Raw genomic sequence first — 25,455 nt, forward strand, 5'->3', positions numbered from 1 at the left:
TACATAAGCCTCAGATCGGCGGACTAGTAGTTGGGTCGGTGACGACCAGCGAATCCCCGCTGTTGCATGTTTTTTTTATTTTTTTCCCCCTTTATTTTAAGTACGCTTATTTTAGGTTACTTTCAGGTAGTGACAGTTGAGTTGAAATATGTCGCATTTAATTTTATTTCAAAGTGCAAGCGGTTGAAAACTCCGCCGTGTGGGATTATCTATGCCTATCTAAATAATTTTTTGAAGCCATCTATGGTATAGTATACATGTGATGTCAATCTCCTCTCCAACCCTTATACCTTACCTAGGTATAGGGAGTTGCAAGTATCAAAACGCTTATCAAAACAAAAATCCCATGTCTCATCTACTTGCGAGTCATCTGAAGAGACCAAGCGTCCGTTGTACCAAGCTCAGAACAAGGCGAGGCAACTTGTCCAGCCCTGCATAGGAGCCTAGAATGTTTTGTCGTCGAAGCAGCCAAGAAATTATCGCGATGGAGATGGCAAGACCCGCCATTCCTGCTGGTCGTTTATACTTGTGCATCAAACCAAACAAATCTTGGCGAAGCTTCTCCCGACGTAGTTGAGTGACTTGACGTTGGAAGAGGTCCTCTCCTTCCTTTAGGGATTGCTTGGCTACCTCGACGGGGGTCCTCGTTGTTTTCAGTACGCTATAACGTGATATTCTTCGCCAAGCACCAAAAGGTAAGCGGGAGGGCGGATGAATATCGTATAATTGCATTGTTTTGCTGATCAGACCCTCCAACTCTAAAGGTTTTGGTAATTTGGAAAGAATGGAATGAAGCATTTCTGGTTCGTCTGGGGGTATATCAAAAAGCTCTTCTTTTCTTGAGAGCACAATCTATCGCACAAAGATTAGCTCCAATCAAATGAAGGGGAAATAGAATACCTCGCAAAGATAAGACGTACAACTGCAAAGAAATATACAGACATGGCTGCCTCCTGGGCAATCAAGAAGTCAAACAGGCGGGCAATATCTCCATATTCTTGGATGTCGTGAGCGTAAAGAGTAAGTGTTGCGGCGAGGGCAAAGAAAGGCTGTGTTTGGGATAAGTGACGGCAAAGCTTCGAGTCGGCGGCATACAATAGGGGTGGTAGCAAATTCAAATGCGCCAGTGCCGGGGTGAGCGAAGGGAGCATGAAATCGCGAATCCGGAGCAGAGACAGCCGAGCTACAGCAGAAGTCTCTGGACCAAGAACCAAGAGTAACACTTGCACAATATCATGGTATCCCTGAAAGTAGCTTAATTCAGGATGTAGACGCAAAACGGCAGTGATCAGGTCTTGCAGCTCTTCTTTTCGACGATCAATTTGCTTTGGGGACTGATCTAGCTCATGCTGTCAACTTCTCCTCATCGTCCAATGCGGCGTTGGGATAAACCTTTTGGGTAGTAAACAAAAGATCGGTTGACGTCTAGGGAGACTTGATCTTCATCGCGATGCCTTGGAAGGTCCTTCCATATTTCTGCATTATATTTATCTGTTGTCTTGTTTGACTGCTTGCAGCCAAGTAAAATTGGCCCTGGTAAATTTCTTGTTAATAGAACGAAGTACACACTAGTTACATGTCCAATCGTATCTTACATGCTGCTCGACGAAGATTGTCCTCCACTAGACCATATTCAGACGTAGCAAGATTGCTTAAGGCTTCAACATCTCCAAGTTCGCAAGCTCCCAGGATCTGGGCGGCCTTGTTTGCCTCCGGAGCAGACAACGGTCTGCGCTCCCATTGACTGGTTGGAGAGCTTGAAGGGGGGTCCGCAGTTGAATTCGCAAGCGATCTTTCGGATCCTCGCCGTGAGGAGTTGTGGCCATTCAGTGAGGCTGTGGGCTCATCGTCCATGTTATCAATGGCTGAGTTGTCGATAAGGCAGCGATCCGTGTGGTCAGAGTTGCCCACTATTTACACAGCTGTCCGGGGATTAATCCAGTTGGCCTCGGCTCCCCCAATCCATCCACAGACGCGTTTCCCTTTCAACTCGTTCTCGCGTGCGTTGCGCTTTAGTGCCTCGTTTAGGGAAAGACTGACAGAACACCGCTAATCGATAAGACATGGCATAATCAATTGCCATCGTTGCTTTAAGCCAGGTAATTATACACCAGCCTTTGGAATATATTGAATTCTGTCTATATGAAGCTGTAGCATAAAATTATTCATCATATGTACTGGCTAAACTTTTCGGGATTGTTTCCCAATTTCACTCAATCCTCCTTTCTTTTTCTGTTTGGCATCTCGTTTTGAAGCACAACAAGGAATAGTAGACCATCTGCCAGCTACACTTTGATGCACGATGAGAAGCTCTTTTAATTCAGATGCATAACTTTTTTGCCTCATCATTTTTTTTTATCGAACCCAACCATCCATCATAAAGAAAGCTTGCCATGGGCATTTCACCGTGTGATAGAACAACAGACCTTCCTAATGAGTATACTCAGAACAGATCTTCGATGATGACCCATGATGCATCTCGATACTGCAGCCACCCCCCACCTGCGCTAAACTCGGTAAATTGGAGTAGGAATTTGAGGCTGAGAAGCCAATCAAGGACACCGCGCGAAATTAAATCCAGGGGTTGGCGAGAGCAGTTTGAGTTGTTTGCCGGGATATATGTCTGACTTCGAAAGTGGAATCCCTTGCGACATGCCTTGCGAAGGGCAGGGACAACATCCAAAAATTCTGGCATGTTAAATTTTCGATCGCAATTTGTCAAGCTCCAAGATGGGATTTGATCTATGCCCTGCTCGGATCTGACTGCAGCGGTAGCGGCTGATCATATTGGCCGAAATTGTGTTCCGCGGCTGGCGTCACAGTCCCAATTGCCCGAGTGCTTGCAAGCTAGGGCATACAAGAAAAGAACAGCGACGGCCGACGCCGACTGGATGGCGAGCGGGATGAGAGATGGACATAGGTTGGTTACAGGGGATCGCGAAAAATGCATCGATCCTGCAAAGGCTCCTGATCTCATGCAGACCCTGGATCTTTTGGAAAACAGGGTCATACGAGGTCGGGGAAGTCGGACGACCGCAGTCAGTATCACAATATTGTTTTCTCTTCTTTTACCTGAGAGGGAAACCGATCACATCTCACAAATGAACCCACGCGTAGGCGCAGTCCATTTTCTGATGCATTGACGCCTGGCTTTCGAGGCGAACAAAAGAAGGGCATAAGGACCCCTGACAGCATGGCTCATACCATGATCCCATCTCTTCAGCCACGAGACAACTTTTTTAGTTGCCTACTTGGCGTTTTCCCCAAATGGAAGCTAGGGCAACGGTTTGACGACCGTTATAGAGCAGCCTTTCGGGTGCATAAGTAAATATTTCTGCTGGTGGCAAACAAAACTGCCTCGAGCGCCATGTGAAGAGCTCCCAATTCGTTTTCTTATTTGTATCTCTGTGAGCTGAGTGCGGCCAAGCATGCCTTGACGGGATTAACTAAGATACTGCGCCCCGAAGTTTTACCCTGTCAAATTTGCCCGTAAGGACCATCCTCTGGGGCCCCGCGCGTCCAGGAGCTTTTCTGCCTAAACGACCGATTATTGCTCTCGCGAGACGCGAGCTGAAGCGTGTAAATGTGGACAGATCTCGCCATTTTTAGGATCATGACATTTTCCTTCCGCGAGCGCAGTCCCTAAACGACAGGTTTTTTTTTTTTGCTCGGTGACAACCAAACACTTGTCCCACCGCTCGGTCGGAGCACTCTCCGTCAACCTTTGATAGAGGGAGAGTAAGAAAAAGAATTACCACCCCACTAAAGACCTGTACGACCATTGTCGGTCAGCACGAGGAGATCAATGAAATCAATGTTGCCACCTGTATTGGTCTGCCTCTTCTAAGAAATAAAAATCAGGAGAGAAGAAGAAGAAGGGTCTTGATGCTGTTTCATTTGACTATCCGTCGTCATGGATCCTTGAGCTCTCCCATATAACTTTTCCTTGCTGTCTCGTTCGTTTGGGAGAGACTTGGTTACTGTATTTTTTATACACACACCGCATCCACAGGTGCCCGCAGCTCCTCTGAACACAACCACGCGCAACTCCCTCAACTTTGTGGGAAGCAGTTGTGGTGGCCTTCTTCCTCAGTTCACACCATTCACTGCTGCCCGAGGGTTAGACAAAGGCTTGTATTAGCCGTCTCAGCTGAGCCTGGCCAGATCTACGGTCTCCACGCCCGGGTCTCAGCCCATCCATATTGCCTGCCATGTCCTTGGCTCAAACGAGGGTGCTGGTGAACGGGTCATGGATGGATCTCCACCATATACTGGCCAAGAACCGTGAACAGAATACCGACGAGGACACTGACATGGCTGCGCCTACACCCGAGAAACCACCTGTTGTGGGCCTCCTCTCGCAAACTATCATTCGAAGTCCCGTTATTAATTGGATTATCCCGGCACGCGTCAGGCATAAAGACAAGAATGACGTTGTTCTCATTGGCGTAAGCGTGTCTTTTGCATGGTAGACTGAGCATGGAAATTGACAAAGGCCCGGGTGTAGGAACATTTCATTCACATCAAGGAGCTCCATTCGGACGGTCACCTTCAGCATGTGGCTTCAAAAACCGACTTTCACGCTTCAATTCGATCTGCAAGAGTATTCGGTATTGCACGAAAACCCGCTGCGTCGGGCTTGGATGCCATCATTAAGACCGAAGAGGGAGTTGACATGGAGATCGATTCCCCCCAAAGAGCCCTGCCACCGCAGGTGCTATTGCTTTCCCTCTCTACACGAGAGCTATTATTTCTCTTTGCTTTAGATAGGGATGATGGCGGTGTAGACTTTTTCACCAGTTACAAGCCACTCCCGGAGCAGAGATCATTTCTGGAGCAGCCTGGTAGGCATCTTGCAGTGGATTCAAAGTCAGTATCGCTCCACGATGCGAGCACGCTCTACTGAGCTGTTTATGGATATCGAGAGCTGAAGTCTAATTATCTGTTGGCAGGTCTCGAGCTCTTGCAGTTGCTGCTCATGAATCATCTTTCAGCATTTACTCGCTAAAGAACATGACGCGTCTGGGAACAGAAGCAAAGCTTGACCCAGATTCCGACGGGCGAAATTTTGATCCTATACTCGAGGTGAGTGTGAAAGTGAAAACGCATATATGATAATTATCTGTGTCACCTTCAATTACAAAGCCTTGGTTGAGGCAGTACTTTTATGACCAGAGTCTTACTTTCTAATGTTTCACTCATCTGTTCCCTCATTACCATACGAATTATTCGCTGCTCGGGTTGTTTCATTTCAATTTAGGTTTAGATCATCTGGCATCTTCTTCCTATCACGGGTTTTCCGTGCCTCCTCTAAATCTAGGATTGGATACTGACCTTCCAGTAGGAGAGACATATGTTTGTCAATGGCATCATCTTAAAAATGGAGTTTCTTCACCCGCCCGCTGGCGATGAAAATCATGTGATATTACTTCTCATTGTGCACAAGTATGGCGCTGTTGCAAGTGGTACCATTGAAGCGGCGGCTAACTGTAACTTCGACAGAGATGGCAAGTCAAGGCTGATATGCTATGATTGGGATGCATCCACAAGCTTGCGGACCGTAAAACGGTTACCGACGGATGGGCAGCGGCTCCCAAAAAGTAAATTCTTTGGCTCCGTCGCCTCCTTTTACGGATGTGTTCCAAGTCATTTGCTGACAGACAGAAAGATGACAAGTTGCCTATCCTCTTAATTCCGCTTACAATATCTTCTGCATTCATGCTGGTATGTGAACGAGCGATAGCGATTTACGAGGGCATACTCTCCGGGGCTGCCAAGAGGAGGGCAATCCCACTCGAAACATCAAAGGATCTTCCAAGGAACCCAGGAAGCTCTCGTCGGGGTTCGTGAAATGCCACCTCATGAAACTTAAACATGTCTTTGAATCTGACGTACAAATATAGCACCTCTCTGGACGCAATGGGCCCGACCTGTGCGGAGGGAAGAATATCAGTCAAGGCATGACGATCTATTTCTTTGTCGAGAAGATGGACTCGTGCGCTTTCTCGAAATCAGTGACGACAGTGAGATGAAAGTCAATTCTCAAATGCGTGCAGGCATGCTGGACTGCAACATTGATACTGCCTTTGCAAGCCTTGATCTTGGCCTAGACCGCGAAGATCTACTTATCGCTGGTGGTGATATGAGTGTGGGCGGACTTTATCTGGTACGCGCAACCTCACGATAAATTTGTTTGGGTCCTCATTAATGAATTCCTTTAGTTTCGAGCAAGAGAGCATCCTGAATATGTAGAGTCATTGCCAAATTGGGCACCAACGATTGACTTCATCGCCGATGTCCCTCCTCGTCGAAATATTATTGACAAGAAACAGCCCCCGCTCAACGGAAACCGAGCTTTTGCTTGCACAGGTAGAGGTGCTTTCGGTGCACTTTCAGAACTACGCTATGGGCTTGAGGCCCACATTGGTTCAATCACAGAAGCCGAAGAACTTGGTGGGGTAAATCGACTCTGGGCGCTGCCTGATCTATCACAAGATGGTCTATTTATCCTTCTGTCTTTTCCATTACATAGCCTCCTTTTGCATGTCTCTGAGGATGCGCAAACAATCGACAGCGATTTCGATGACTCTGCCACCGGACTGAACCTGGAGCTGGAGACCTTAGCGGCGGCAGTAACTCCAGATAAAACAGTTGTTCAGGTCACCGAAAGCGGTGTACATCTTACCAAATTGGCATATAAGCACAATGACGATAAGCCTGTCAAACTCTCTCACAGTATCGAACCTGAAGAGAGAATAATTGCGGCAGCAGTCGATGCAAAATCCGCTTTGGTAGTGGTCGTCGTCCGGTCAAATGATGGGCCAATCCGGCTTCAATTACTGCATTGTTCCGATGGTCCTCACGGTAGTCAAGAGCTAGCACTTGGTCAAAGCCTGCGAATGATGTCTGATCCAACTTGCATCGAAGTACTCCGCATGCAGCAGAGACTTTTCGTTGCCCTTGGAAGCTCAACAGGAAGTGTGCAGATCTTTGATGTGGGAGATGACCTGTCCCTCAAAGCTACTTACGAACATGAATTCTGCCCGCGCGACACACCCGACCCGTTCATGATTTGCGAAAGCGTCGCACTCCTTTCAGAATCAATTCCAGGCACTACAGATCATCGAATGCTTCTCGTTTGCGGTCTTCGCAATGGCCAGTTGCACGCTTTCACCATAAAGGAAGACGGCGATGGTAAAAAGATATGCCCTTTCTTCTCAGCCTCGTCCATGTACTGATAAATTTTCAGATACTTCTCTTCCTTTATCAGCAAGGTCTTCGGTACAACTGGGAGACACACCCTTGAAGTTGATCCCATCCAACTCTCAGAATTTTGTATTCTTTGTATGTGGCCAGGAGTTTGGAAAGGTGTCAATGAATCCTCGCGAGCGGGGTATGGTCTTGACTTCTCGCATATGGTTGTCAGACCGAAATGAGGTATTTGAGCACATATGTAGCATTTATGGTAGCCTGACTAACGTCTTCATAGCCGTCATTTGAACAATCGCCACTTAGTGCTTTGTCACAAATTCAAAGCGAGAAGCACCTAACCCGGACCGGACTATCAGGGTCTATCGTATGCGTCATGGGAACAAGCTTGGTCATAGCGGCACTGGACGATTGTCCAAAGCTCGTACCACGGCAGTTTCTCCTGAACTCTTCGCCAAGTCGGATAATATATTCGAGCCACCTGAAGATGCTTGTGGCCGCGTCAATGACGATCGAGGCGAAATCAGCACGCCACGGACAAGGTGATCTTGGTAAAGGCAGGCGTATTATACGCCCTGTCATTTCATTCGTCGACCCTGACAGGTACTGCAGCATGTCGCCTACTCGCAGAGAAATAATTAACTTGGACGTATGCAGGTCGAGTTCAACGTCCAATGGCGAATCGGCTCAGCCCCTAAGCGCCTCAGGCCAATCTCCTAAAATTGTTTGCAAACCCGGCGAAAAAGTTTTGTCATTATTGGAATGGTGGTGCAATGAAAACAATAAGAGCTTCCATGCAATTGTGATTGCTACAGGAACTATACGTCAGTCTGGAGCTAGGAGCGGCAGATTGCTCTTTTTCCGTGTACAAAAGAAAAGCGATGGCAGAGTCGAATCGCAGTTGAAATTCAAAATCGGCTGCGACAAACCTGTCTACTCTGTAGCCAGCTATGGGCCGAAGTAAGAATCATAGCTGATCATTTATCGTAACTTGTGGGCAGACATGCTGACTAGATGAAGTTCTCTCATTTACTGTTCAGGGACAGAGCTGCATTTTTTGACTTTTAGCGTTACGGAGAAAAAGTGAGTACCACATTATGAGGGTATGAAGTACTCTCCTGACATTCTGCAGGTTCACTCGGGTATGCCAATACAATCTACGATCACCAAGCGTTCATCTATCTGTCGAAGCCCCTTATATTTATGCGAGTACGGCGCTTGATTCCCTCACGATACTCAAAATTGAAGATGATAAGATCACCCCCCAATTTAGGTAAGCTTTGGCGGCTCTAATGGTGTATTCCCGCCACTTACAGATGTGTTTGCAGCGACGAACTTGCACGGGATGGCATGTATCACCTCAATCTGAATCACCTCAGCATAACCTTAGCTACCGATAAGGCTTGCTCCATTGTTGGAATTTGGAAACCCCCTCGTAGGTATCCTGAACCCTCTAATCCTTGGACATTGAATTCAACTTGATCTATTTGTAGACCCACGCAAGCAAACTACTGCGCCAACAGTATTCGATGCTGAGCTACCAAGCTCTATTACACGGCTCCGACTTATCTCATCGCGGCATGCGGGACTGCCTACACCTGCAAACACTCCTGGAGTCTTGGAAGACAGAATCATAGGGTCTAGCGCAGATGGCACATTTTACCATTTCACTATCCTTGAAGAGTCTGCATGGCGGCTTCTCCGATTCATCCAAAATATGGCCAAACGAAACACCAAAATTTTCCCCACTCGTCGCTTCTATCGGCCTAGGAAGCACATTGAACCTCTGATGACCGGCAAACGAGCATTCCATATTGATGGCGATGTTCTCAATTGTGTCTTAGATCACGGTGTATCCGAACTTCACTCAATGCTTACGCGTCAGCCCGGCCTCGAGTCCAGATTTGTTGATTTTGATAGCGCTCAGGCGAGGCGCGAACGATTCAACGAGCTGGTACGCGAATTATTCGGTGGAGATATCCAGGATCCGGTCGAGACTGCTTTCCAGTACATCGGTTATCTCACCCAAAATATCTTCTAGCTGAGACATTTGCAAACTTTGATGAAATTTTTTTTTTTTTTGATTTATGGTTGCAATATTCCCCGTTCGCTGAGATATTACATCGGCTCTTTTTTTTTTTTTTTTTTTTTTTTTTTTGTACATATTAACTGCGCCTTCCTCGATCACTGCCATGTTCATTTCATTGTTGATATTGTGTGAACAGCAGGGTCGCTGCGGCCATGGATCCATTCTTTTCAAAAAAAGAAACGGAGCTTGCTTTAATGTCAAAAGAGAAAAAAACTACCGGTTTATATCATGATTCCGTGGCTTTGCACGTGTATCCATTCTTACTCGAATTACCTCTGTTTAGTTGTAGTTGGCACCTTTCTAGGCAATTGTAGGGAAAGATGGATAAGCAAAGATGAAATGATCAGATGAAAAGTTTAATCAAAAGAAGCCTCTGAGCGCACAATAGCTCCCTAAGATAGGTAGGTGTCAAGTCTTTTAAAGATGCCAACACCTGATACTAGGTTAGTTCGAAGGCTTCATTGTGTGACAATCGTTGGAGCATAATACGGCTGAGCTGCACTGATCTGGACAAAATCATAAAAAAATCTTTTGGGTCTTCGAATAAGACAATATATAGTCATACATAAAGAATCGAGACCAATACTTGCTTTTAAAATACTCGTAATACTTCCTGATGCTCTTTTTTAATAGCATGCCCTGTGAAGTCACTGATAAAAGGTGAGAGCCACACCTGGGTAACAGAGATAAAAACTTGAAAGGTACCCTGGTCGATTGCGGAGAATTCACTTCAAATCCGGTAGCTACAAAGTACCTCTCGTGGTTGCACTCGGCAGGCAAAACCATTCGGCCCCGCCACGCTCGCCGTACTCGTCATTATTGTCGGCGCGCGAGACAAGAAATCGTTAAACCTCGACGAGCCAACGAGCGAAACTTTCATTTCACCCACAACAAGTCGAGCTCGCCAATTATCCCCGGCTTAGGTTGATCAGCCAGGAGATATTCGTGGGTTTGTGAAAAATAACTACAGACTCTTTTTATCCACTGACTCGGACACCAGCGCAAATAACGCCCCGTACGACTCTTTGATACTTGATAGTTTTACCGAGGCCGTCAAAATGGGTCCCAAGAAGAAGGGAAACAAGAAGGGCAATGACGACTGGGAAGCAGAGTTGGGCGAGACTGTCGACCCGATAGCTCAGGCCACTGCTGAGGCTAAGGAAGCCGAGGCCCAAAAAGATGCAGAGGAAGATGATGCCGCGGGAGGCGGTCTTTTGGCAGCCTTGAAGAAGAACCGAGGAAAGAAGCAAAAGAAAGGAAAGGTTATCGAGGATTTCGTTGAAGGCGAGGACATCTCTGCCGTGGACAACGAGGATGAGCCCCCTTCTCTCGGAGACTTCTCCACAAAGGCACCTGAGGAGGGTGGTTTTGACGAAGACGAAGAGTTCCCAGCGAAGAAAGGAAAAGGTGGTAAGGGTGGTAAGCAGGCGAAAGAGGCCGAACCTGAGGACGAAGGGGCTGGACGGATGAAGTCCAAGAAGGAGAAGGAGAAGGAGAAGAAGGAGAAGGAAAAGCAACGTAAGAAGGAACAGGTAAGGAAAACAATCCAGCCATGAAGCATACCAATATGCTGCACCTGTAGCCGGCTCTAATCTGCCTTTCAACTATTTAGGCTTCCAAGAAGAAGACTCCTGCTCCTCCGCCACCACCCAAGGCTGAGGCCGGAAAACCTGAACCCGATACCAAAGCTGAGACTGCTGCGCCAGCGTCGGCGGCCGCCGCTGGTGGGAAGAAGAAGAAGCTCAACCCAGCCTTGGCGGCGTTGCAACGACAGCAAGAAGCATTGCGTAAGGCACAGGAGGACCAAGAAAGACTAGAAGCTGAAGAGAAGGCTCGCCTCGAGGAAGAGGAACGGCTGCTCGCCGAGGAGGAGCAAAAGAGAGAGGAAGCTCGTGCCTTGAAGAAGCAAAAAGAGAAAGAGAAGAAGGAGCAGCTCCGCAAAGAGGGTAAATTATTGTCCAAGGCTCAAAAGGAAGCTCAGGCACGCAATGAGCTACGCATTCAGCAAATGCTGGCCGCCGGACAGAAGGTTGCTGGTCTGTCCGAGAGCGGCGAGAAAAAGAGACCGGTGTACGACGGCCGGAAAAAGAAGGGTCCCAAAAAGGCTGACGAAGGTTCCAACGAGGCTGCTGAAGCTGCCCGAAAGGCAGAGGAAGAGAAGAAGAAGAAGGCCGAGGAGGAAGAGCGTGCCAAAGCAGCCGCTCAGGCCGAAGCAGAGGCAAAGGCCAAGGCTGAGACCGCCGAGGAGACTGATGGCCTCGATGATTGGGAAGCCATGGCTGATGAGCAAGATGGCGTAAAAGACAGTTGGGATGCACCTTCAGAGGAAGACGAGGAGGAAAAGAAGCAAGTCAATGGCCAAGCGACTTCGACGCTTCCGATCAGAGGAGAGAAGAATGCGTCCGCAAAGGAGGTCGAAGAGTCCGAATCGGAATCCGAGTCCGAGTCTGAATCCGATGAGGGCGCTACGGCTGTGGAGCGTGCTGCAGCGCAACGGAAGCATGAGGCTGCTGAGCGCAGAAAGGTGAAGCACGAAGAAGCCCTCGCCGCTCGATCAAAGGATAATCTCCGATCACCCATTTGCTGTATCTTGGGTCACGTCGACACAGGAAAGACTAAGCTTCTTGACAAGATTCGTCAGACAAACGTCCAAGAAGGCGAAGCAGGTGGTATTACGCAGCAGATTGGTGCTACTTACTTCCCTGTCGATGCTCTGAAGCAGAAGACCCAGGTGGTCAATCAGGATGGCAGTTTCGAGTTCAAGGTCCCTGGTCTTTTGATCATTGATACTCCTGGCCACGAGTCTTTCACAAACCTTCGTTCTCGTGGATCGTCACTTTGCAACATTGCCATCTTGGTCGTTGATATCATGCACGGGCTTGAACCTCAGACTCTCGAATCTATGAGACTGCTGCGAGACAGAAAGACGCCTTTCATTGTCGCATTGAACAAGATTGACCGTTTGTACGGATGGAAGAAGATTGACAACAACGGGTTCCGCGAGAGTTTGGTCTTGCAGAACAAGGGCGTTCAAAATGAATTCCGGGATAGGTTGGAGAAGACCAAGCTTGCTTTTGCCGAACAGGTATGCATAATAACCCACTGAAAGGCTTTAGTACTCTGTTTTTGCATTTCAAAATACTAACTTTTGATTACTAGGGTTTTAACTCTGAACTCTTCTACGAAAACAAGTCAATGTCCCGCTATGTGTCCCTTGTTCCAACTTCCGCTCACACTGGTGAGGGTATTCCCGACATGATCAAGCTTCTGGTGTCCCTCACTCAAGAGCGTATGACGAGCAAGCTCATGTACCTTTCGGAAGTCGAGTGTACAGTTCTCGAAGTCAAGGTCATTGAGGGTCTCGGTACCACCATTGACGTTGTTTTGTCGAATGGTATCTTGCGAGAGGGTGATCGAGTAGTGTTGTGCGGTCTGAACGGACCTATAGCAACGAATATTCGAGCACTGCTGACACCAGCGCCGCTCAAGGAGTTGCGTGTCAAGTCTGCCTATGTGCACAACAAGGAAGTCAAGGCTTCATTGGGTGTCAAGATTTCTGCAAACGATCTTGAGCAGGCCATTGCTGGATCCCGACTGCTTGTTGTTGGACCTGATGATGACGAGGAGGACCTCGAGGAAGACGTCATGTCTGATTTGGAGAACTTGCTCGGAAAGGTGTCCAAGACCGGTCGTGGTGTCAGTGTGCAGGCATCCACCCTTGGCTCGCTTGAAGCTTTACTTGAGTTCTTGCGCGTCTCGAAGATTCCAGTCGCCAACATCTCCATTGGCCCAGTCTACAAGCGTGATGTCATGCAGTGCGGTGCCATGCTTGAAAAAGCAAAGGAGTATGCAGTAATGCTCTGCTTCGATGTCCGTGTCGACAAGGAAGCTCAGGCCTACGCCGACGAGGCTGGCGTTAAAATCTTCACCGCCGACATCATTTACCACCTCTTTGACGACTTCACCCAGCACATGGCCCAGCTTGCTGAGCAGCGTAAGGAGGAGAGCAAGATGAGCGCCGTCTTCCCTTGCGTCCTCTCCCCCGTCGCTGTCTTCAACAAGAAGGATCCCATCGTCATTGGTGTTGACGTTATTGAGGGAAGCTTGCGCCTCCTTACCCCCATCTGCGCCGTCAAGACCAACCCTGTCACTGGCGTGCGTGAAGTCATTAATTTGGGCAGAGTGTAAGTAGCTTTAGAACCCTTCATCTTGATTTCCCTTCACTTTCTTTACTTTTTTTCTCTTTGTTGTCCCACTGAAGTGCCAACCGGGCCTTTACCCATTTCATTATTGCGACGACCGCTAATCATATCCTCTCTGATAGGCAATCCATTGAGCGCGAACACAAGCAAATCCCCATTTGCAAAAAGGGCCAGCCCTCTGTCGCCGTCAAGATTGAAAGCTCCAACCAGCCCGGTTACGGCCGCCAACTTGAAGAAAAGGACACGCTGTACTCGCTCATCTCCAGAGAGTCTATTGACACGCTCAAGGAATTCTTCCGTAGCGACGTCACTACGGATGAGTGGCTCTTGATCAAGAAGATGAAGCCCATGTTTGACATTCAGTAAAAAAAATTTTTTGTTCTTTGTCTTTTTTTCTCTTCTTTTTAACCCTCTCTCTCTCTCTTCTCTTCACCCTTTTCTTTCTTCTCTTTTCTTTCTTTAAAATAGTTTGTGTGTTATGTGTATGTGTATGTACGTGTCTATGCGTGTCACGCATGTGTTTTTCACAAAATCTAGACTGCATAAAAAGTACAATTTGATGAAAATTTTTATTTTATAATTGGGTATCCACTTGCTCTCTTCCCAGCAAACTTCTCTTCTCTTTCTGCACTCCGCCATCCTCTTCACGCTCTTCCCTCCACCGTCTTCATCTATACGCTCACTAGGTACGTTGAGTTGAGTATCGTATGTGACTATTGTATTGTATCGTTCGTCTCATATCGTATCGTACCGGTATTCTATCGTGAGTATAATGTAGCAGTAGAGTACATACACAGTGCATGACGTATACCCATTTCACTTCTAACGTCTAATGAGCATCTCGGGAACGTCCAACAAATATATTATATACATGCCGTCGAGTTCGAGGGCAGTCCGAAAACACAAAAACACGAAACACAAAAAGGACAAGAAAAAGAAGGAGAAGACGATGATGAGGAAGAGAAAGAAAGAATTAGAAAAGGAAGATTAACGCTTCTGCGCCGTTTCCAGCGGAATCGGCTTCATGACTCGCCGCGCAAGCAGGGGACTCTCGCTCCCGATACGGTCCCACTCATGCGCATCCAGACATGCCTGGCGAGAATACAGCACCGCGGTGCGGCCCCGGGACGCCATTTCCGTTTCGTAGGCTTTTATAGTCTCGTGGATGGCGGCGGTGTCGACGTCTGATGGCGCCCGCGACGAGGATGGAGAAACCCCATTCGTGGTGGCGGTGGCGGTGGCGGTGGAGTTGGAGGTGTGATGGGTGTTGGGAGTAGTAGGGAGAGTAAAAGTCCGTGGAGAGTGTTCTTTGAGAGCCGTAAGGAGGTGCATAATGTCGGCAATGGCGTGGTTGGCGGCCTCGCCTCGGTCTGTATAAGGTAAAAACAAAGGCAGATGAGCAATGTGTAAAGATAAAGAGTGGGGATTGTGAAAAGGCGGGGAACGAGCATGGGAAGGTAAAGATAATAAAATAAGAAATCATGATGATAATGAAGATAACTATGTGATAATAGTGTAATAGTGATAATGATGATAATAACAAAAAATACTCACACATGGTCATTGGATGGGCAGCATCGCCAATGAGCGTGACGCGTCCCTTGCCCTGGTCGATTGCAGGCAGGATCCAATCCTGCAGATTGACAATGGCTGGCTCAGTGTCATCTGGCAGATCCTGGATGATTGACCGGAACGGTTCCTTCCACGGATCCACAAGTTTCTTAATCAGCGCCAGACGCTCTGATGGGTCCTTGGGCACTTCGAGGGGGTCAGGGAAGCCGTAGAAGCCGGGACGGAAGGGCCAGGAGACCATTATCTGGCATATATACTCGTCTGTGCCATTCTGAGCGTCTGAAGGCGTTTCGAGGACTGTTTGGGACGAGATGTAAGTTAGCTCTCAGGCATGGCTTATGACTGAGGAAATAGAGAGGCATTGAAGCAGCAGGATAAATCGTCAAGCAAGGTGTAAACGTACAGCTGAACCAGAGATAAAAATCTGTCCGGGGATCACTGCCAGAGAGAAAATACGGATCCAACGCCATGATGTCTTTGACTTTTGCCTCGGGATATTTCACTTTAATACCCAACATGCGGATCGGAAGCATGTAGTTGGTGTAGTCTGTGGGATATATGTTTTGGCGTACTCGAGATCGTGATCCGTCGCAGCCCACGAGCATACTGCCTTTGTAGCTCGTTCCATCATCGAAGCTGGCCGTTACGGAATCAGGTCCGATGTTGATGTCGGCCAGTTTCTTTGACCACTGTAAATGTAACTGTTAATTATTGGCAATTCCTTATAGTGTAAAGGCCTGGGATGAAGTGAAACAATGTGACATGAGACCATCAACGGCACGAGGACAGCATCCTTCGCCTTGATTTGTATGGTTTAAAAGCGATGAAAGTATTCTAACAAAAGAACATGCTTAAACGGCACTTGAGTAGCAAATTGGAGACAAAACGGGTTGGTGTTGGGCTATTTCTTTCAAATTACAGCACGAGTATGCGCCATGAGCGCTTCCTTGCTGATATTGAGCAACTTGCTGGAACTGGGCATACGGAGAACCCAACGCAATGAAATGTCAAAGGAAGGCAACGCAAATTTGCAGATTTGGATGGTTTAAACTAGACCGAAACATATGAAGAGAGACGATCATTTTTGTATAAAACATGTCTTCAAAGCAAAAAAATACATACCTTCACATCCACTCCATCCATGAGCACCTTTCGCAGCTTTTCTCTGCTTACCCGAATCCTCTTATTTGGCGGGACCCGGCATTTTTCTTCGCCATTGCTGAGATCGAAAAACATAAAGTTGCCATTTTCGCCCCTCTCGACGGCTGCCCGATTGACATACGTCTCTGGCAAGCGATCGACTACTTGTTGTGGCAGGAGTTCGTAAAAGTCCTGGAGTGCCCAGTGGATAGTGAGACCCCACCCTGTCCCGCGCGACTCGGGCGACGCATCACGCTCAAATATCTCAAAGGGAATATTGTTCTTGCGCAGAGCCTGGGCGAGAGTCAAACCGCTGATGCCTGCTCCGATGATAAGGATAGGAGCAATTGAGCTTGGCGCTGTCATTTTTGTGGTATGGTAATGTTTGTAAGCTGTGCTCTCTTGCTTAATGGTTAAAATTGTCTGCTATGTGGTCAAACTCGCAATTTCAGGCCCAGCAAATTGACACCCCAAATAAACAATGAGGGAAAAAAATTTGAAGCAAGATAGGAGGTTTGAACCTGTATAAACTGACGGTTTGATACAATCAGAAGTGTGGTGGGGTAATCAGAGGGACAACACCCAGTACTGTCGTCACCGCAAACGGCCTAGGTGTTGATTGAACATGGCGTGGCATGACTGGCACGCGGATGAGAGAGAGACCTCAGACTATCATGGCAAAAAAAAAAAAAAAACTGCCAGAAGCCTCCACGAGAAATGGTAGGGGTTCAGAGTCTCAGGGGCAATGGACCATCATCGGAAGCTTCTCGATGCCCCTCACTCAAGGGTGGAATTGACCGGGGTGTCGCATTTTAGCGGTTTTCTGCCCGCCCACCTGCTTTGCCTAGTAAAGTCATAGCTGAATTTTGGTCCCCTGGTTGCATTTTCAGGGATCGGTGCAAAAAAGTATACCAATGTGGACCCATTTCCCTGTTAAACCTGGCTCCGTAAGGGGAAAAATGGGCACGGCACGGCACACCACACGCCCTTTTGCCCTCCTGGTCATTACGATGGTTTCCCTGTCTAGTATTGCTCCGCCAGTTCTCCTCAAATTTCGTCCTTTAATTTTTTGGGAGGGTCTGAAAGAGGGTCTCATTTATGTGAATATGAATCCAATGCCATCAATTTACGCTATTCTATTGTCTGTAGTGCAGATTGAATGTAAGATATATCAATGTGATAAAGACTCGCAAACCATCAAATTACCTCCCAAATAGCCCGCTTTTCCATTAAAAATACATAATGTTACATGACACCTAATACTCGTATCTGAAGCTCTTATTCTCCTTGTCCGTCTTTCCGTCCCAAGCTTCCTGAATGGAAGTGTCTTTTTGGGTCTCGGACAAAGTCAGAGAGGCGCGGCTCTTGTTTGCCCAGATGTAGTAGAAGAAGAGCAAGATGGTCAAAAACATTGCAGCCGCTTGTGTTGCAATCAATGCAATCTTTGCCGGTTTGTACTGCGGCGCATCCTTGGCCTGGAACGTCTGAGGGCCAATAATGTTGCCCACAGAGAATGAAGCGGATATGATGGCGCTAGCAAAGGCACGCTTGGTCTGGCCTGCGCAATTCGCCGCAATCCATTGATAGATGATAGGTAAAGGCGCGACAATAGCATTCACTAGGTAATTTCCTGCTAGAAGTCCACCTCGGTGGCCATGCGGTAGGAAGGACATTAGAGCGCCGCCAATGATGGCCGGGATGCTGCAAAAGGCGATCCAAGCCCATCGGTGGCCTGTAATACGGACACCAAAGCCAACCAGCAAGGTGAAGAATATGCTGACAGCGCCAGAAGGCATGTTGAGAAGAGCTGAATGGGTTGGGCTGTAGCCAAAGCTTCGAATGAGCGTGGCTGAATAGCTGGTAATCACTCCACTGGAAACCGATTGCTGCGCGAACGCCTTGTAAGCATGCTTGTGTTTGGAATTTTTAGCGGGGATATTCGCTCACCAAGATTACGATAAATGCCAAGAACCATAACTGGACATCGATCAAGGACTCAAAAATCTGTTTGAAGTTGAATTGCTTGTTGTCGATGCCGGTCTTGTTAACTTTGACGTGCTCCAGCAAAACAACCTTTTCCGACTCCGAAAGGAAGTAAGCCTTCATTGGCGTATCCGGCACGCCGAAGAAAGTGCCAACCCCAATAAGAGAAGAAACGACACCGAGAACAATAAACAGTATCCTCCATCCCTCCAATGATCCATGTTTGACGTGCTGGAAAGCGTAGGAGAGCAAACCTCCGAAGATCTGGCCCAAGCCCAGACCAACGTACCAAAACGCAAAACGAGATGCCTGCTCCTTCTTTGTGTACCACTGACTGCTAAGCAGCATCAAAGACGGAGCAACAGCGCATTCAAATACGCCCGAGAGGATTCGAGTGGTGAGAAGACCGCCATAATTATGGACTGCTCCGGTGCAAGCGGTTGTAATACCCCAGCAGAAAACATTGAATCCAAGCCATTTCGCAGTGGGAAGTTTTTGCAGAAGGAAGACTGCCAGGTCGTCAGACAATTTAAAAAAAAAATTTTAATTAAACTGTTCCAAGGGAGAGCAATAATTACCGTTTGGCACTGCTGCGACCAAGCAAGCAATAAAGAATGCAGACGCCGCATTGGAAAAGTTGTTTCCCACCAATTTCGCGTCCTTTCTCAGGCCCATGACAGCAGCGTACTAAGTAACTTAATAAATCTTTCATTTCCAATGCCAAGGGACCAATGACTTACGTTGATAGCCACCTTGTCAATGAACTGCATAGTGTAACAGAGGCACATGAACGGAATGATCCGCCAGTCGATTTTCCGGCGCAACGCCTGCAAAAAAGCAGCATCTTGCGCAATCGCAATATCCGCCTTGCCCTCATGATCTCTGAGGTACGTTAAGGCCGAGTCGACGGCCTTTGGCGCTGCGGATGCAGTGGGACTCGACGAGCCACTCTCAGAGAGGGTGAGAGGAGCTTTGGATTCATATGTATTGGAGGCCATTCTGAGCGCTTAACTGATCGTCTCACTGCAGATCCAGACAGCTGCGGAACATCGACTGCGCGGCAATTGGGAGCGTTTAAAAAGTGTTCAAGTGGCACAGCACAACAACATTGGAAAAGGTCTGTGAAGGGCATTGCCATGAAGGTTGCCATTACACCATTCCATACCACGTTCTCTTGAACCCCTCCCCTGGTAGCCTGACTAAATCTGGTTGATCGAGCTTCATGATTGGAACTGCGTTAGAATTATCTTGCGTAAGGAAACTAATAGAAAATTCAGAATGTGAAACTTCAATCATATCATCTCGATGCTTGGCCGAACCTGCACGCTTGTGGCACGGCCCCCTTGTTCATCATGGCTTAGAATCGCTTGTCGACCATGTCCACTGGATCCGTTCTTTTGTCCGTGACTTTGCCGGCTCCCCTCTTTAGCGGGGTGGATGTCCGAGGGGTCGACGGGCCGACAACCCTAAAGTCCGCCGGTGTGGTGTAGCTCGACCGGGAGGCCCGGGACCACAGCAGTCGGCAAGGAGGGAAAAAGAGCTTTGAGGAGGGCCGTTTAACTGTCAAGAAGTCTGTGAACCCTGGGCTCAGGCGTCGGTGGTAAAGCTGTGGCGCCTAGTTTAGTTTCGAAAATCAGTCTACCTCCCTCCTGTGGTTAGACCCTCGTTCAACCTCGAGCAGGGGCCATAAGAGTATCCACGGGTCGGAGCGAAGGAGGCGTCGTCCCACACCGGGCGGGAGAGCCGTAGCGTGGTGGTTTGACGGCGAATACCCGTTGACCATCTTGCCATCACTATCTTGTATATTATTGGGCTTCGTCTCGCTCTCTGAAGCCAATGGTCCAGCACCATTGATAGCGGCTGGCCCATAGCGGAGAATTGACCCGTAATTTATTGTTCTTAGTCAAAGCATCTTCAAATTAATTCCTTCGCGATTATTGAAATGTTCGCGTAAATTTTAAAATCAAGACATACTAATCGATCCAACTAAAGCTCCTGAGCGTTAGCTTGAACTTTACCTGGTGAGAAATTCAAATATTTCTGGTAGTCTCGCCTTTCAAAACCGTGCTGGGCATAGCGATCGCTTGCAGGTCAACCTTCTTGATTCGGGCCGTGATGCTACAGTCGCAAGCAAGGAGCTAAGAGAGTAACCTGCTGGATCCATCTGAGTCAATGAAGTCTTGTGGATAGAACACCAAAGTAAGGTAGGAAATGTACACTTGCATTGGCCCAGCCAACCCGTTCAAGACGGACCAACTGCCTCTTTCTTCTCAACCCCTGCTGGCTTGTAACTGTACTATACTCACTTTTCTTTGTCGAGGGCTGTTTGAACGATGATATTCTGTAGAATCACGCCATGTGCTCGGAGCCTCGATCTCCATTCTGTTCGTCATCTTTCTTCCGTCTCTCTCCTGCAATATTGTTTTAATGGATATAGGAGGATTTCACTCGTGCAATTCTCCGGCCCCCACTCGATCGGATCATGTACGAGTACTCTGTACCATCAATGCAACTAAAGAAGACGGCTAACTAGGTAACCGCTAAGTGACTTACCTACCTTACAGGAAGCTCTCAACGACGCGTCTTCTTTCCCCTGCCGGGCCCGCCTTGCTGCTTGCCCATCCCGATTCATTTTGCCCCAATTGGAAATGTTTTAGTCAATCTTTTGATGGGTCTTTTTTTGTGGATAGATCAAAGCGCTGCACACACACAGCTCCTGGATTTTCGTCGCCCGTGCCGATGATGAAGGCCACAATATCCTCCAACCCAGAGACTTACCGAACTCCGTAATGGATTTGTACTTGTCCGATCCAGGTCACTGTCCAACCAATGGCAGAGACTTAGAGTGGGGTGGAACTTCCAGAGCACAGATCACAGTCAGCCATGATAATAGACGCGGGTTGGTCCGTTTTAGGTGAGCTTCGTCGGAGAGTGGCTGGAATTCCCATAGCCATCTCTTTGCTCTCGTTATGATTTGTAGCTCTAGCTTCCGAAGAGACTTGTTTTGCGTTATAGCGGCCAATGAGACGAGGATAGGGACGTTATCTGGCGTGCCACCAAGCATTTTCTGAGACTTTGTGATTATGAAGCACCACGATCGCGCTAATTTGGAATGCCCTGCAGAGCACGAACATATTCGCATGGGAGGTCTGTGTATATTTGCACGACGATACATCTGAATCATCCAAATCAGGGACCCTGACCGGATCCCATTTTGTAGACGTCCATTGAGGGCATGCTCTGGCTTCTAGGGCGAGTTCGTTGTTTTATGTGGCAGCCATGATGAAGCTCTCCGTTGCAATGGACGGTGTTGCTGTGCCGCACGTTGCATGGGCTATTCGGAGGGGAGCAATATCTTTCAGGTCATTTGTGCTACGTACTCGTCTCTCGCATCACGCCGAAATGAAGGTCCACTAAGCTACGCTCTCATGCTGTGAAAAAGTGAAGCGAGTGGTTGGCTCAAGGAGCAGCCCATGGTCAGAGGGCTTCGATCGTCTAAAGAAGTGTGAGATCAGCATGAGCCGACATATTTCTCGGGCCGCAGGATGGCGTCCCAACCGCAGCGTAAAAAGAAAATGTGCATGCTCGCAGCAGCGCTCGTCCACCCCTGACAGGAAAATGCCCCAAGAGCCCACCCGCTGGGATAAGCAAGCATTAATCCCTCGGGCTTGTCCGCCATGTCCCATGCAAGTGTGGAGACTGGGGTTGGTCATATACGTTATTCAATGCTGCGTGAACAATACACAAATAGTGAGCAGAGCTCACGTCAAGGACCTTCTGAATCTTTGCGACCTTGATCGGTCCATGAGGCATCTTTAGATGTCACCATGGTTTGGGTGTACGGAGCCTCGCCCGAGCTCAATGCTCAGTCGAGGTATCCGGCCATTGTGGCCGTGTCGGTCGTACTGACTTTGGTCATGATGTCTGTAGTAGGACTGCGTTTTCACGCGCGGATTGGCAACATTGGACCGGATGACTGGGTGATTTCTGTGGCAATGGTATGGTAGACATGAGGCCAGAAAGAGATATGAAATGCGCGATAACGACATCTTCCACCAGAAGCGTGCTAATATATTGCGTTCAACAGACCTTCAGCGTAGTGTATAATATTCTCTGCATTGTCCGTGAGTCTCAACGCAACGAAGGAATGAGCGCTACAAGCTTTTGCTAATCCAGCTTCCCAGAAACAAGATATGGATTGGGCCTTCCACTGGCTCTGCGACCTAAAAGTAATCTATCGACATACTCAAAGGTACGATATGTATTCTAGTTTGAAGCCAAGTCAAACAACACAAAACACTAACCTCAGGTGTAGGTTAATTTTGCCGGTAGACCATTTTATCAGACCGGCATTGCGCTCTTTAAACTCTCCCTTTGCATCAGTTACCTGCGTCTGACGAGGCGGGCTCATAAAAGATATTATCAGATCTTGATCTGGGTAGTTGCCTTCATTTCAACGGCAGGTCACTTGGCTGGCACATTTGTTCTCATCTTCAACTGCAATCCTGTAAGCTCTCCCCGGTCATTTTCCTTGGCATACAATGCAAATAATACTCACATTGCATAGGTCCATAAGTCCTGGGCGCCAAAGACGCCCGGAAAGTGCTTACCGTTTGGACCTACCAACTATGGTCTTGCCGGCTTCTCCATTGCTTGTGATGTCATCATCTTCATCCTCCCCATCCCGCTTTTCCTAAATTTGTCACTCAATCGCTGGGCCAAAGCCGCGCTGTGTGGTGTATTCTCCCTTGGTCTTTTGACTACAGTCTGCTCGATCCTACGGCTCTTGCAAATCCATAACATTGCATATGGAAATGGCGATTCCACCATGCTTGTGACATGGGGGACTGTCGAATTTAATGTTGGCGTAGGTCTATGACTTTGATTCTATTCTTCATCGACACTACCAGAGCGCTAACGAAAAACCTCCGATCAGATAATTGTGAGCTCGCTACCATTCTTGAAAAATCTTATCAAAGCTCTTCGGGTTCCCAGTTTGAAGCGGCTTTACGAATCCCGCAACCACAACAAGCAGCAGGATTATTCGCTACACAGCTTCGGACACAGCGGCACAATAGAAGGGAGCAAAGCAAGCAGAAACCGGAGCGATAGTGAAGAGAACATCCTATTTCCTGAGGCTCTGGCGGAAGGAGGAATCCGCAAAACGACGGAATACCATGTTTCCACTTCAAGCAGCCATGGAGCCAACAGTCTTTGAGCGAAATTTTTGCTTAGATCCAATTTCGGTAACCGTCCTTGTTCGATAGACTACCCGTGAGAAGGTAAATAGATCAATGGCTAGCAGGCACACGCTCTTTATTGTTTTTCTTCAAATTATCCCACCCTGCTGAGCCCGCCCCTGCTTTCTCTTTCTCTTAAAATGTATATATATTTGGATAGATCCATGTCACTATCGACAATAACATGTTAATCACAGAGTAGCATAATTTAGAAATACCATCTCTTATGTTTATGAATGTCATTTCCAACAAAGCTTGGATTTGTGTATGCGCGTTTTAATTCGGACACGTGCCGAATACGGCAGTCGACCAATACCGTACTAGCAAGACTTGGGGTCCGCGAAAGGATCGGGTATGGCAACTTCACTAATTTGCTTCTGCCCGAGCCTCAATCGACCACCGCTCATCACCCTTTGCTACTCTCCCCTCTTTCACTTTGTCCTTTCCTCTCATCGGCCTGTGCGAGATCGGCGCCATTGAGGTTCTTCGCGATGCTATCTTCACGCTCTTTTGCCGCTCCGGCTCGTCAATGCCTGCGCCAGGCCCGCGCCTCTCCTCGATGGGTCCCAGCTACTGTGCAGGTAAATGCTGCCCATCGATATCTGAAGCCATTGAGACTTGTAGACTAATTGAATCAATTTGCAATTGTCATAGATCTCTGCCAGATTCTATAGCGCCATCCCAGCGAAGGATAAGGTCGCCAAGTTCAATGGCACCAAGAACAAGGATGTGAGCTCGAACCTACCCCCCTGTCGTCAATACAGAGTTTTGAAAGCCATTGGCAATGAACGAATGCATTAATTGGGAAGCTGGGTCAAAAACTTATAATGAATCAATCTTTTAAAATGTACACTGTCGCATTCGGACGCCAATGGCTTTCGACATTCCTTTCTCGAAGAAAAACAGTGAGATTGTCAGTGGGCAAGGCTAACAGCAAACGCACAGGGCAACTACACTGTCACTCTGATCGAGGGTGACGGTATCGGACCTGAAATCGCTCAGTCCGTCAAGGACATCTTTTCCGCCGCCAAGGCAAGTCGTCGTCAATTGCACGTCAATACGACTTATAGGCTAACCGACTGGACAGGTGCCCATTGTGTGGGAGCCCGTCGATGTTACCCCGCAGCTCAAGGACGGCAAGACCGTCATTCCCGATGCTGCCATTGACAGTGTCAAGAAGAACTATGTCGCCCTCAAGGGTCCTCTTGCTGTATGTTTACTACCCTCAGACTGTTCTGGAAAACTCAAGGAAGTGCCATGGATAGGAACTAATGGAACCTTTTGTTAAAACCTACAGACCCCTGTTGGCAAGGGTCACGTCTCTCTCAACTTGACTCTCCGTCGTACCTTCAACCTTTTCGCCAACGTCCGACCTTGCCGCTCCATTGCCGGCTACAAGACCCCCTACGACAACGTCGACACCCACCTCATCCGAGAGAACACTGAGGGTGAATACTCTGGCATTGAGCACGTCGTCGTTGACGGTGTCGTGCAGAGCATCAAGCTCATCACCAAGGCCGCTTCCGAGCGTGTCCTCCGCTTTGCCTTCCAGTACGCTGAGGAGATTGGCAAGAACAAGGTCCGCGCCGTGCACAAGGCCACCATTATGAAGATGTCCGACGGTCTCTTCCTCGGCACCGCCCGCGAAGTCAGCAAGGAATTCCCCAACGTCGAGTTCGACGCTGAGCTGCTCGACAATACCTGCTTGAAGATGGTCACCGACCCTCTTCCTTACAACGACAAGGTCCTTGTCATGCCCAACCTCTACGGTGACATTCTTTCCGACATGTGCGCCGGTCTGATTGGTGGTCTCGGTCTGACCCCCTCCGGTAACATTGGTGACGAGTGCTCCATCTTCGAGGCCGTTCACGGTTCCGCCCCCGACATTGCTGGCAAGGGTCTCGCCAACCCCACTGCCCTGCTTCTCAGCAGTATCATGATGCTTCGTCACATGGGTCTCTTTGACCACGCTCTCAAGGTTGAGAAGGCCATCTTTGACACCCTCGCTGATGGCAAGGTA

At 48.2% G+C, this 25,455-nt stretch overlaps 8 protein-coding genes across 8 annotated transcripts in view; 5 read left to right on the forward strand and 3 right to left on the reverse strand.

The window, feature by feature from the left end:
• Positions 1-150: 150 nt before the first annotated feature.
• Positions 151-2,034, reverse strand: L228DRAFT_246213 (RabGAP/TBC). The gene is made up of 4 exons (XM_018332360.1): positions 1,596-2,034; positions 1,393-1,533; positions 921-1,339; positions 151-852 (listed from the first exon to the last, which is right to left on the reverse strand). Exons 1-4 carry the CDS (start codon positions 1,852-1,854, stop codon positions 367-369), a joined length of 1,305 nt encoding a protein of 434 aa, XP_018188997.1. The 5' UTR covers positions 1,855-2,034; the 3' UTR covers positions 151-366.
• Positions 2,035-4,211: 2,177 nt separating this feature from the next.
• On the forward strand, positions 4,212-9,250 carry L228DRAFT_238011 (hypothetical protein; the record flags this gene model as incomplete). The annotated part of the gene is made up of 14 exons (XM_018330991.1): positions 4,212-4,448; positions 4,508-4,869; positions 4,953-5,085; positions 5,345-5,600; positions 5,744-5,842; positions 5,904-6,166; positions 6,222-7,194; positions 7,250-7,344; positions 7,490-7,812; positions 7,867-8,169; positions 8,278-8,292; positions 8,342-8,482; positions 8,526-8,644; positions 8,703-9,250. The coding sequence occupies 14 exons, from the start codon at positions 4,212-4,214 to the stop codon at positions 9,248-9,250; spliced, it is 3,867 nt and encodes a 1,288-aa protein (XP_018188998.1).
• An 886-nt stretch (positions 9,251-10,136) lies between these two features.
• Positions 10,137-14,042, forward strand: L228DRAFT_282174 (hypothetical protein). Its single transcript, XM_018335968.1, has 4 exons — positions 10,137-10,830; positions 10,911-12,383; positions 12,458-13,482; positions 13,623-14,042. The coding sequence occupies exons 1-4, from the start codon at positions 10,357-10,359 to the stop codon at positions 13,864-13,866; spliced, it is 3,216 nt and encodes a 1,071-aa protein (XP_018188999.1). The 5' UTR covers positions 10,137-10,356; the 3' UTR covers positions 13,867-14,042.
• Positions 14,043-14,081: 39 nt separating this feature from the next.
• Positions 14,082-16,871, reverse strand: L228DRAFT_246219 (FAD binding domain protein). The gene is made up of 4 exons (XM_018332361.1): positions 16,195-16,871; positions 15,476-15,761; positions 15,055-15,369; positions 14,082-14,870 (listed from the first exon to the last, which is right to left on the reverse strand). The coding sequence occupies exons 1-4, from the start codon at positions 16,576-16,578 to the stop codon at positions 14,488-14,490; spliced, it is 1,368 nt and encodes a 455-aa protein (XP_018189000.1). The 5' UTR covers positions 16,579-16,871; the 3' UTR covers positions 14,082-14,487.
• A 597-nt stretch (positions 16,872-17,468) lies between these two features.
• On the reverse strand, positions 17,469-19,193 carry L228DRAFT_209928 (putative MFS transporter; the record flags this gene model as incomplete). Its single annotated transcript, XM_018329832.1, has 4 exons — positions 17,469-18,098; positions 18,160-18,704; positions 18,774-18,882; positions 18,936-19,193. The coding sequence occupies 4 exons, from the start codon at positions 19,191-19,193 to the stop codon at positions 17,469-17,471; spliced, it is 1,542 nt and encodes a 513-aa protein (XP_018189001.1).
• Positions 19,194-21,545: 2,352 nt separating this feature from the next.
• L228DRAFT_116326 (hypothetical protein) lies at positions 21,546-22,104 on the forward strand. Its single transcript, XM_018328947.1, has one exon. The coding sequence runs from the start codon at positions 21,712-21,714 to the stop codon at positions 22,012-22,014; it is 303 nt and encodes a 100-aa protein (XP_018189002.1). The 5' UTR covers positions 21,546-21,711; the 3' UTR covers positions 22,015-22,104.
• Positions 21,711-23,492, forward strand: L228DRAFT_116313 (hypothetical protein). The gene is made up of 6 exons (XM_018328946.1): positions 21,711-22,193; positions 22,283-22,319; positions 22,380-22,447; positions 22,511-22,702; positions 22,763-23,062; positions 23,132-23,492. The coding sequence occupies exons 1-6, from the start codon at positions 22,023-22,025 to the stop codon at positions 23,411-23,413; spliced, it is 1,050 nt and encodes a 349-aa protein (XP_018189003.1). The 5' UTR covers positions 21,711-22,022; the 3' UTR covers positions 23,414-23,492.
• A 322-nt stretch (positions 23,493-23,814) lies between these two features.
• Positions 23,815-25,455, forward strand: part of L228DRAFT_229248 (isocitrate dehydrogenase [NAD] subunit 2, mitochondrial) — a 2,174-nt gene continuing 533 nt past the window's right edge. Inside the window, exons 1-5 of the mRNA XM_018330497.1 lie at positions 23,815-24,016; positions 24,090-24,164; positions 24,381-24,467; positions 24,523-24,645; positions 24,733-25,452. Coding sequence (XP_018189004.1) covers positions 23,927-24,016; positions 24,090-24,164; positions 24,381-24,467; positions 24,523-24,645; positions 24,733-25,452 — 1,095 coding nt within the window. The 5' untranslated portion in view covers positions 23,815-23,926. The remainder of the gene's footprint in view (positions 24,017-24,089; positions 24,165-24,380; positions 24,468-24,522; positions 24,646-24,732; positions 25,453-25,455) is intronic.

This window comes from Xylona heveae, assembly GCF_001619985.1.
Source record: "Xylona heveae TC161 unplaced genomic scaffold L228scaffold_4, whole genome shotgun sequence".
Lineage (NCBI taxonomy): Eukaryota > Fungi > Ascomycota > Xylonomycetes > Xylonales > Xylonaceae > Xylona > Xylona heveae.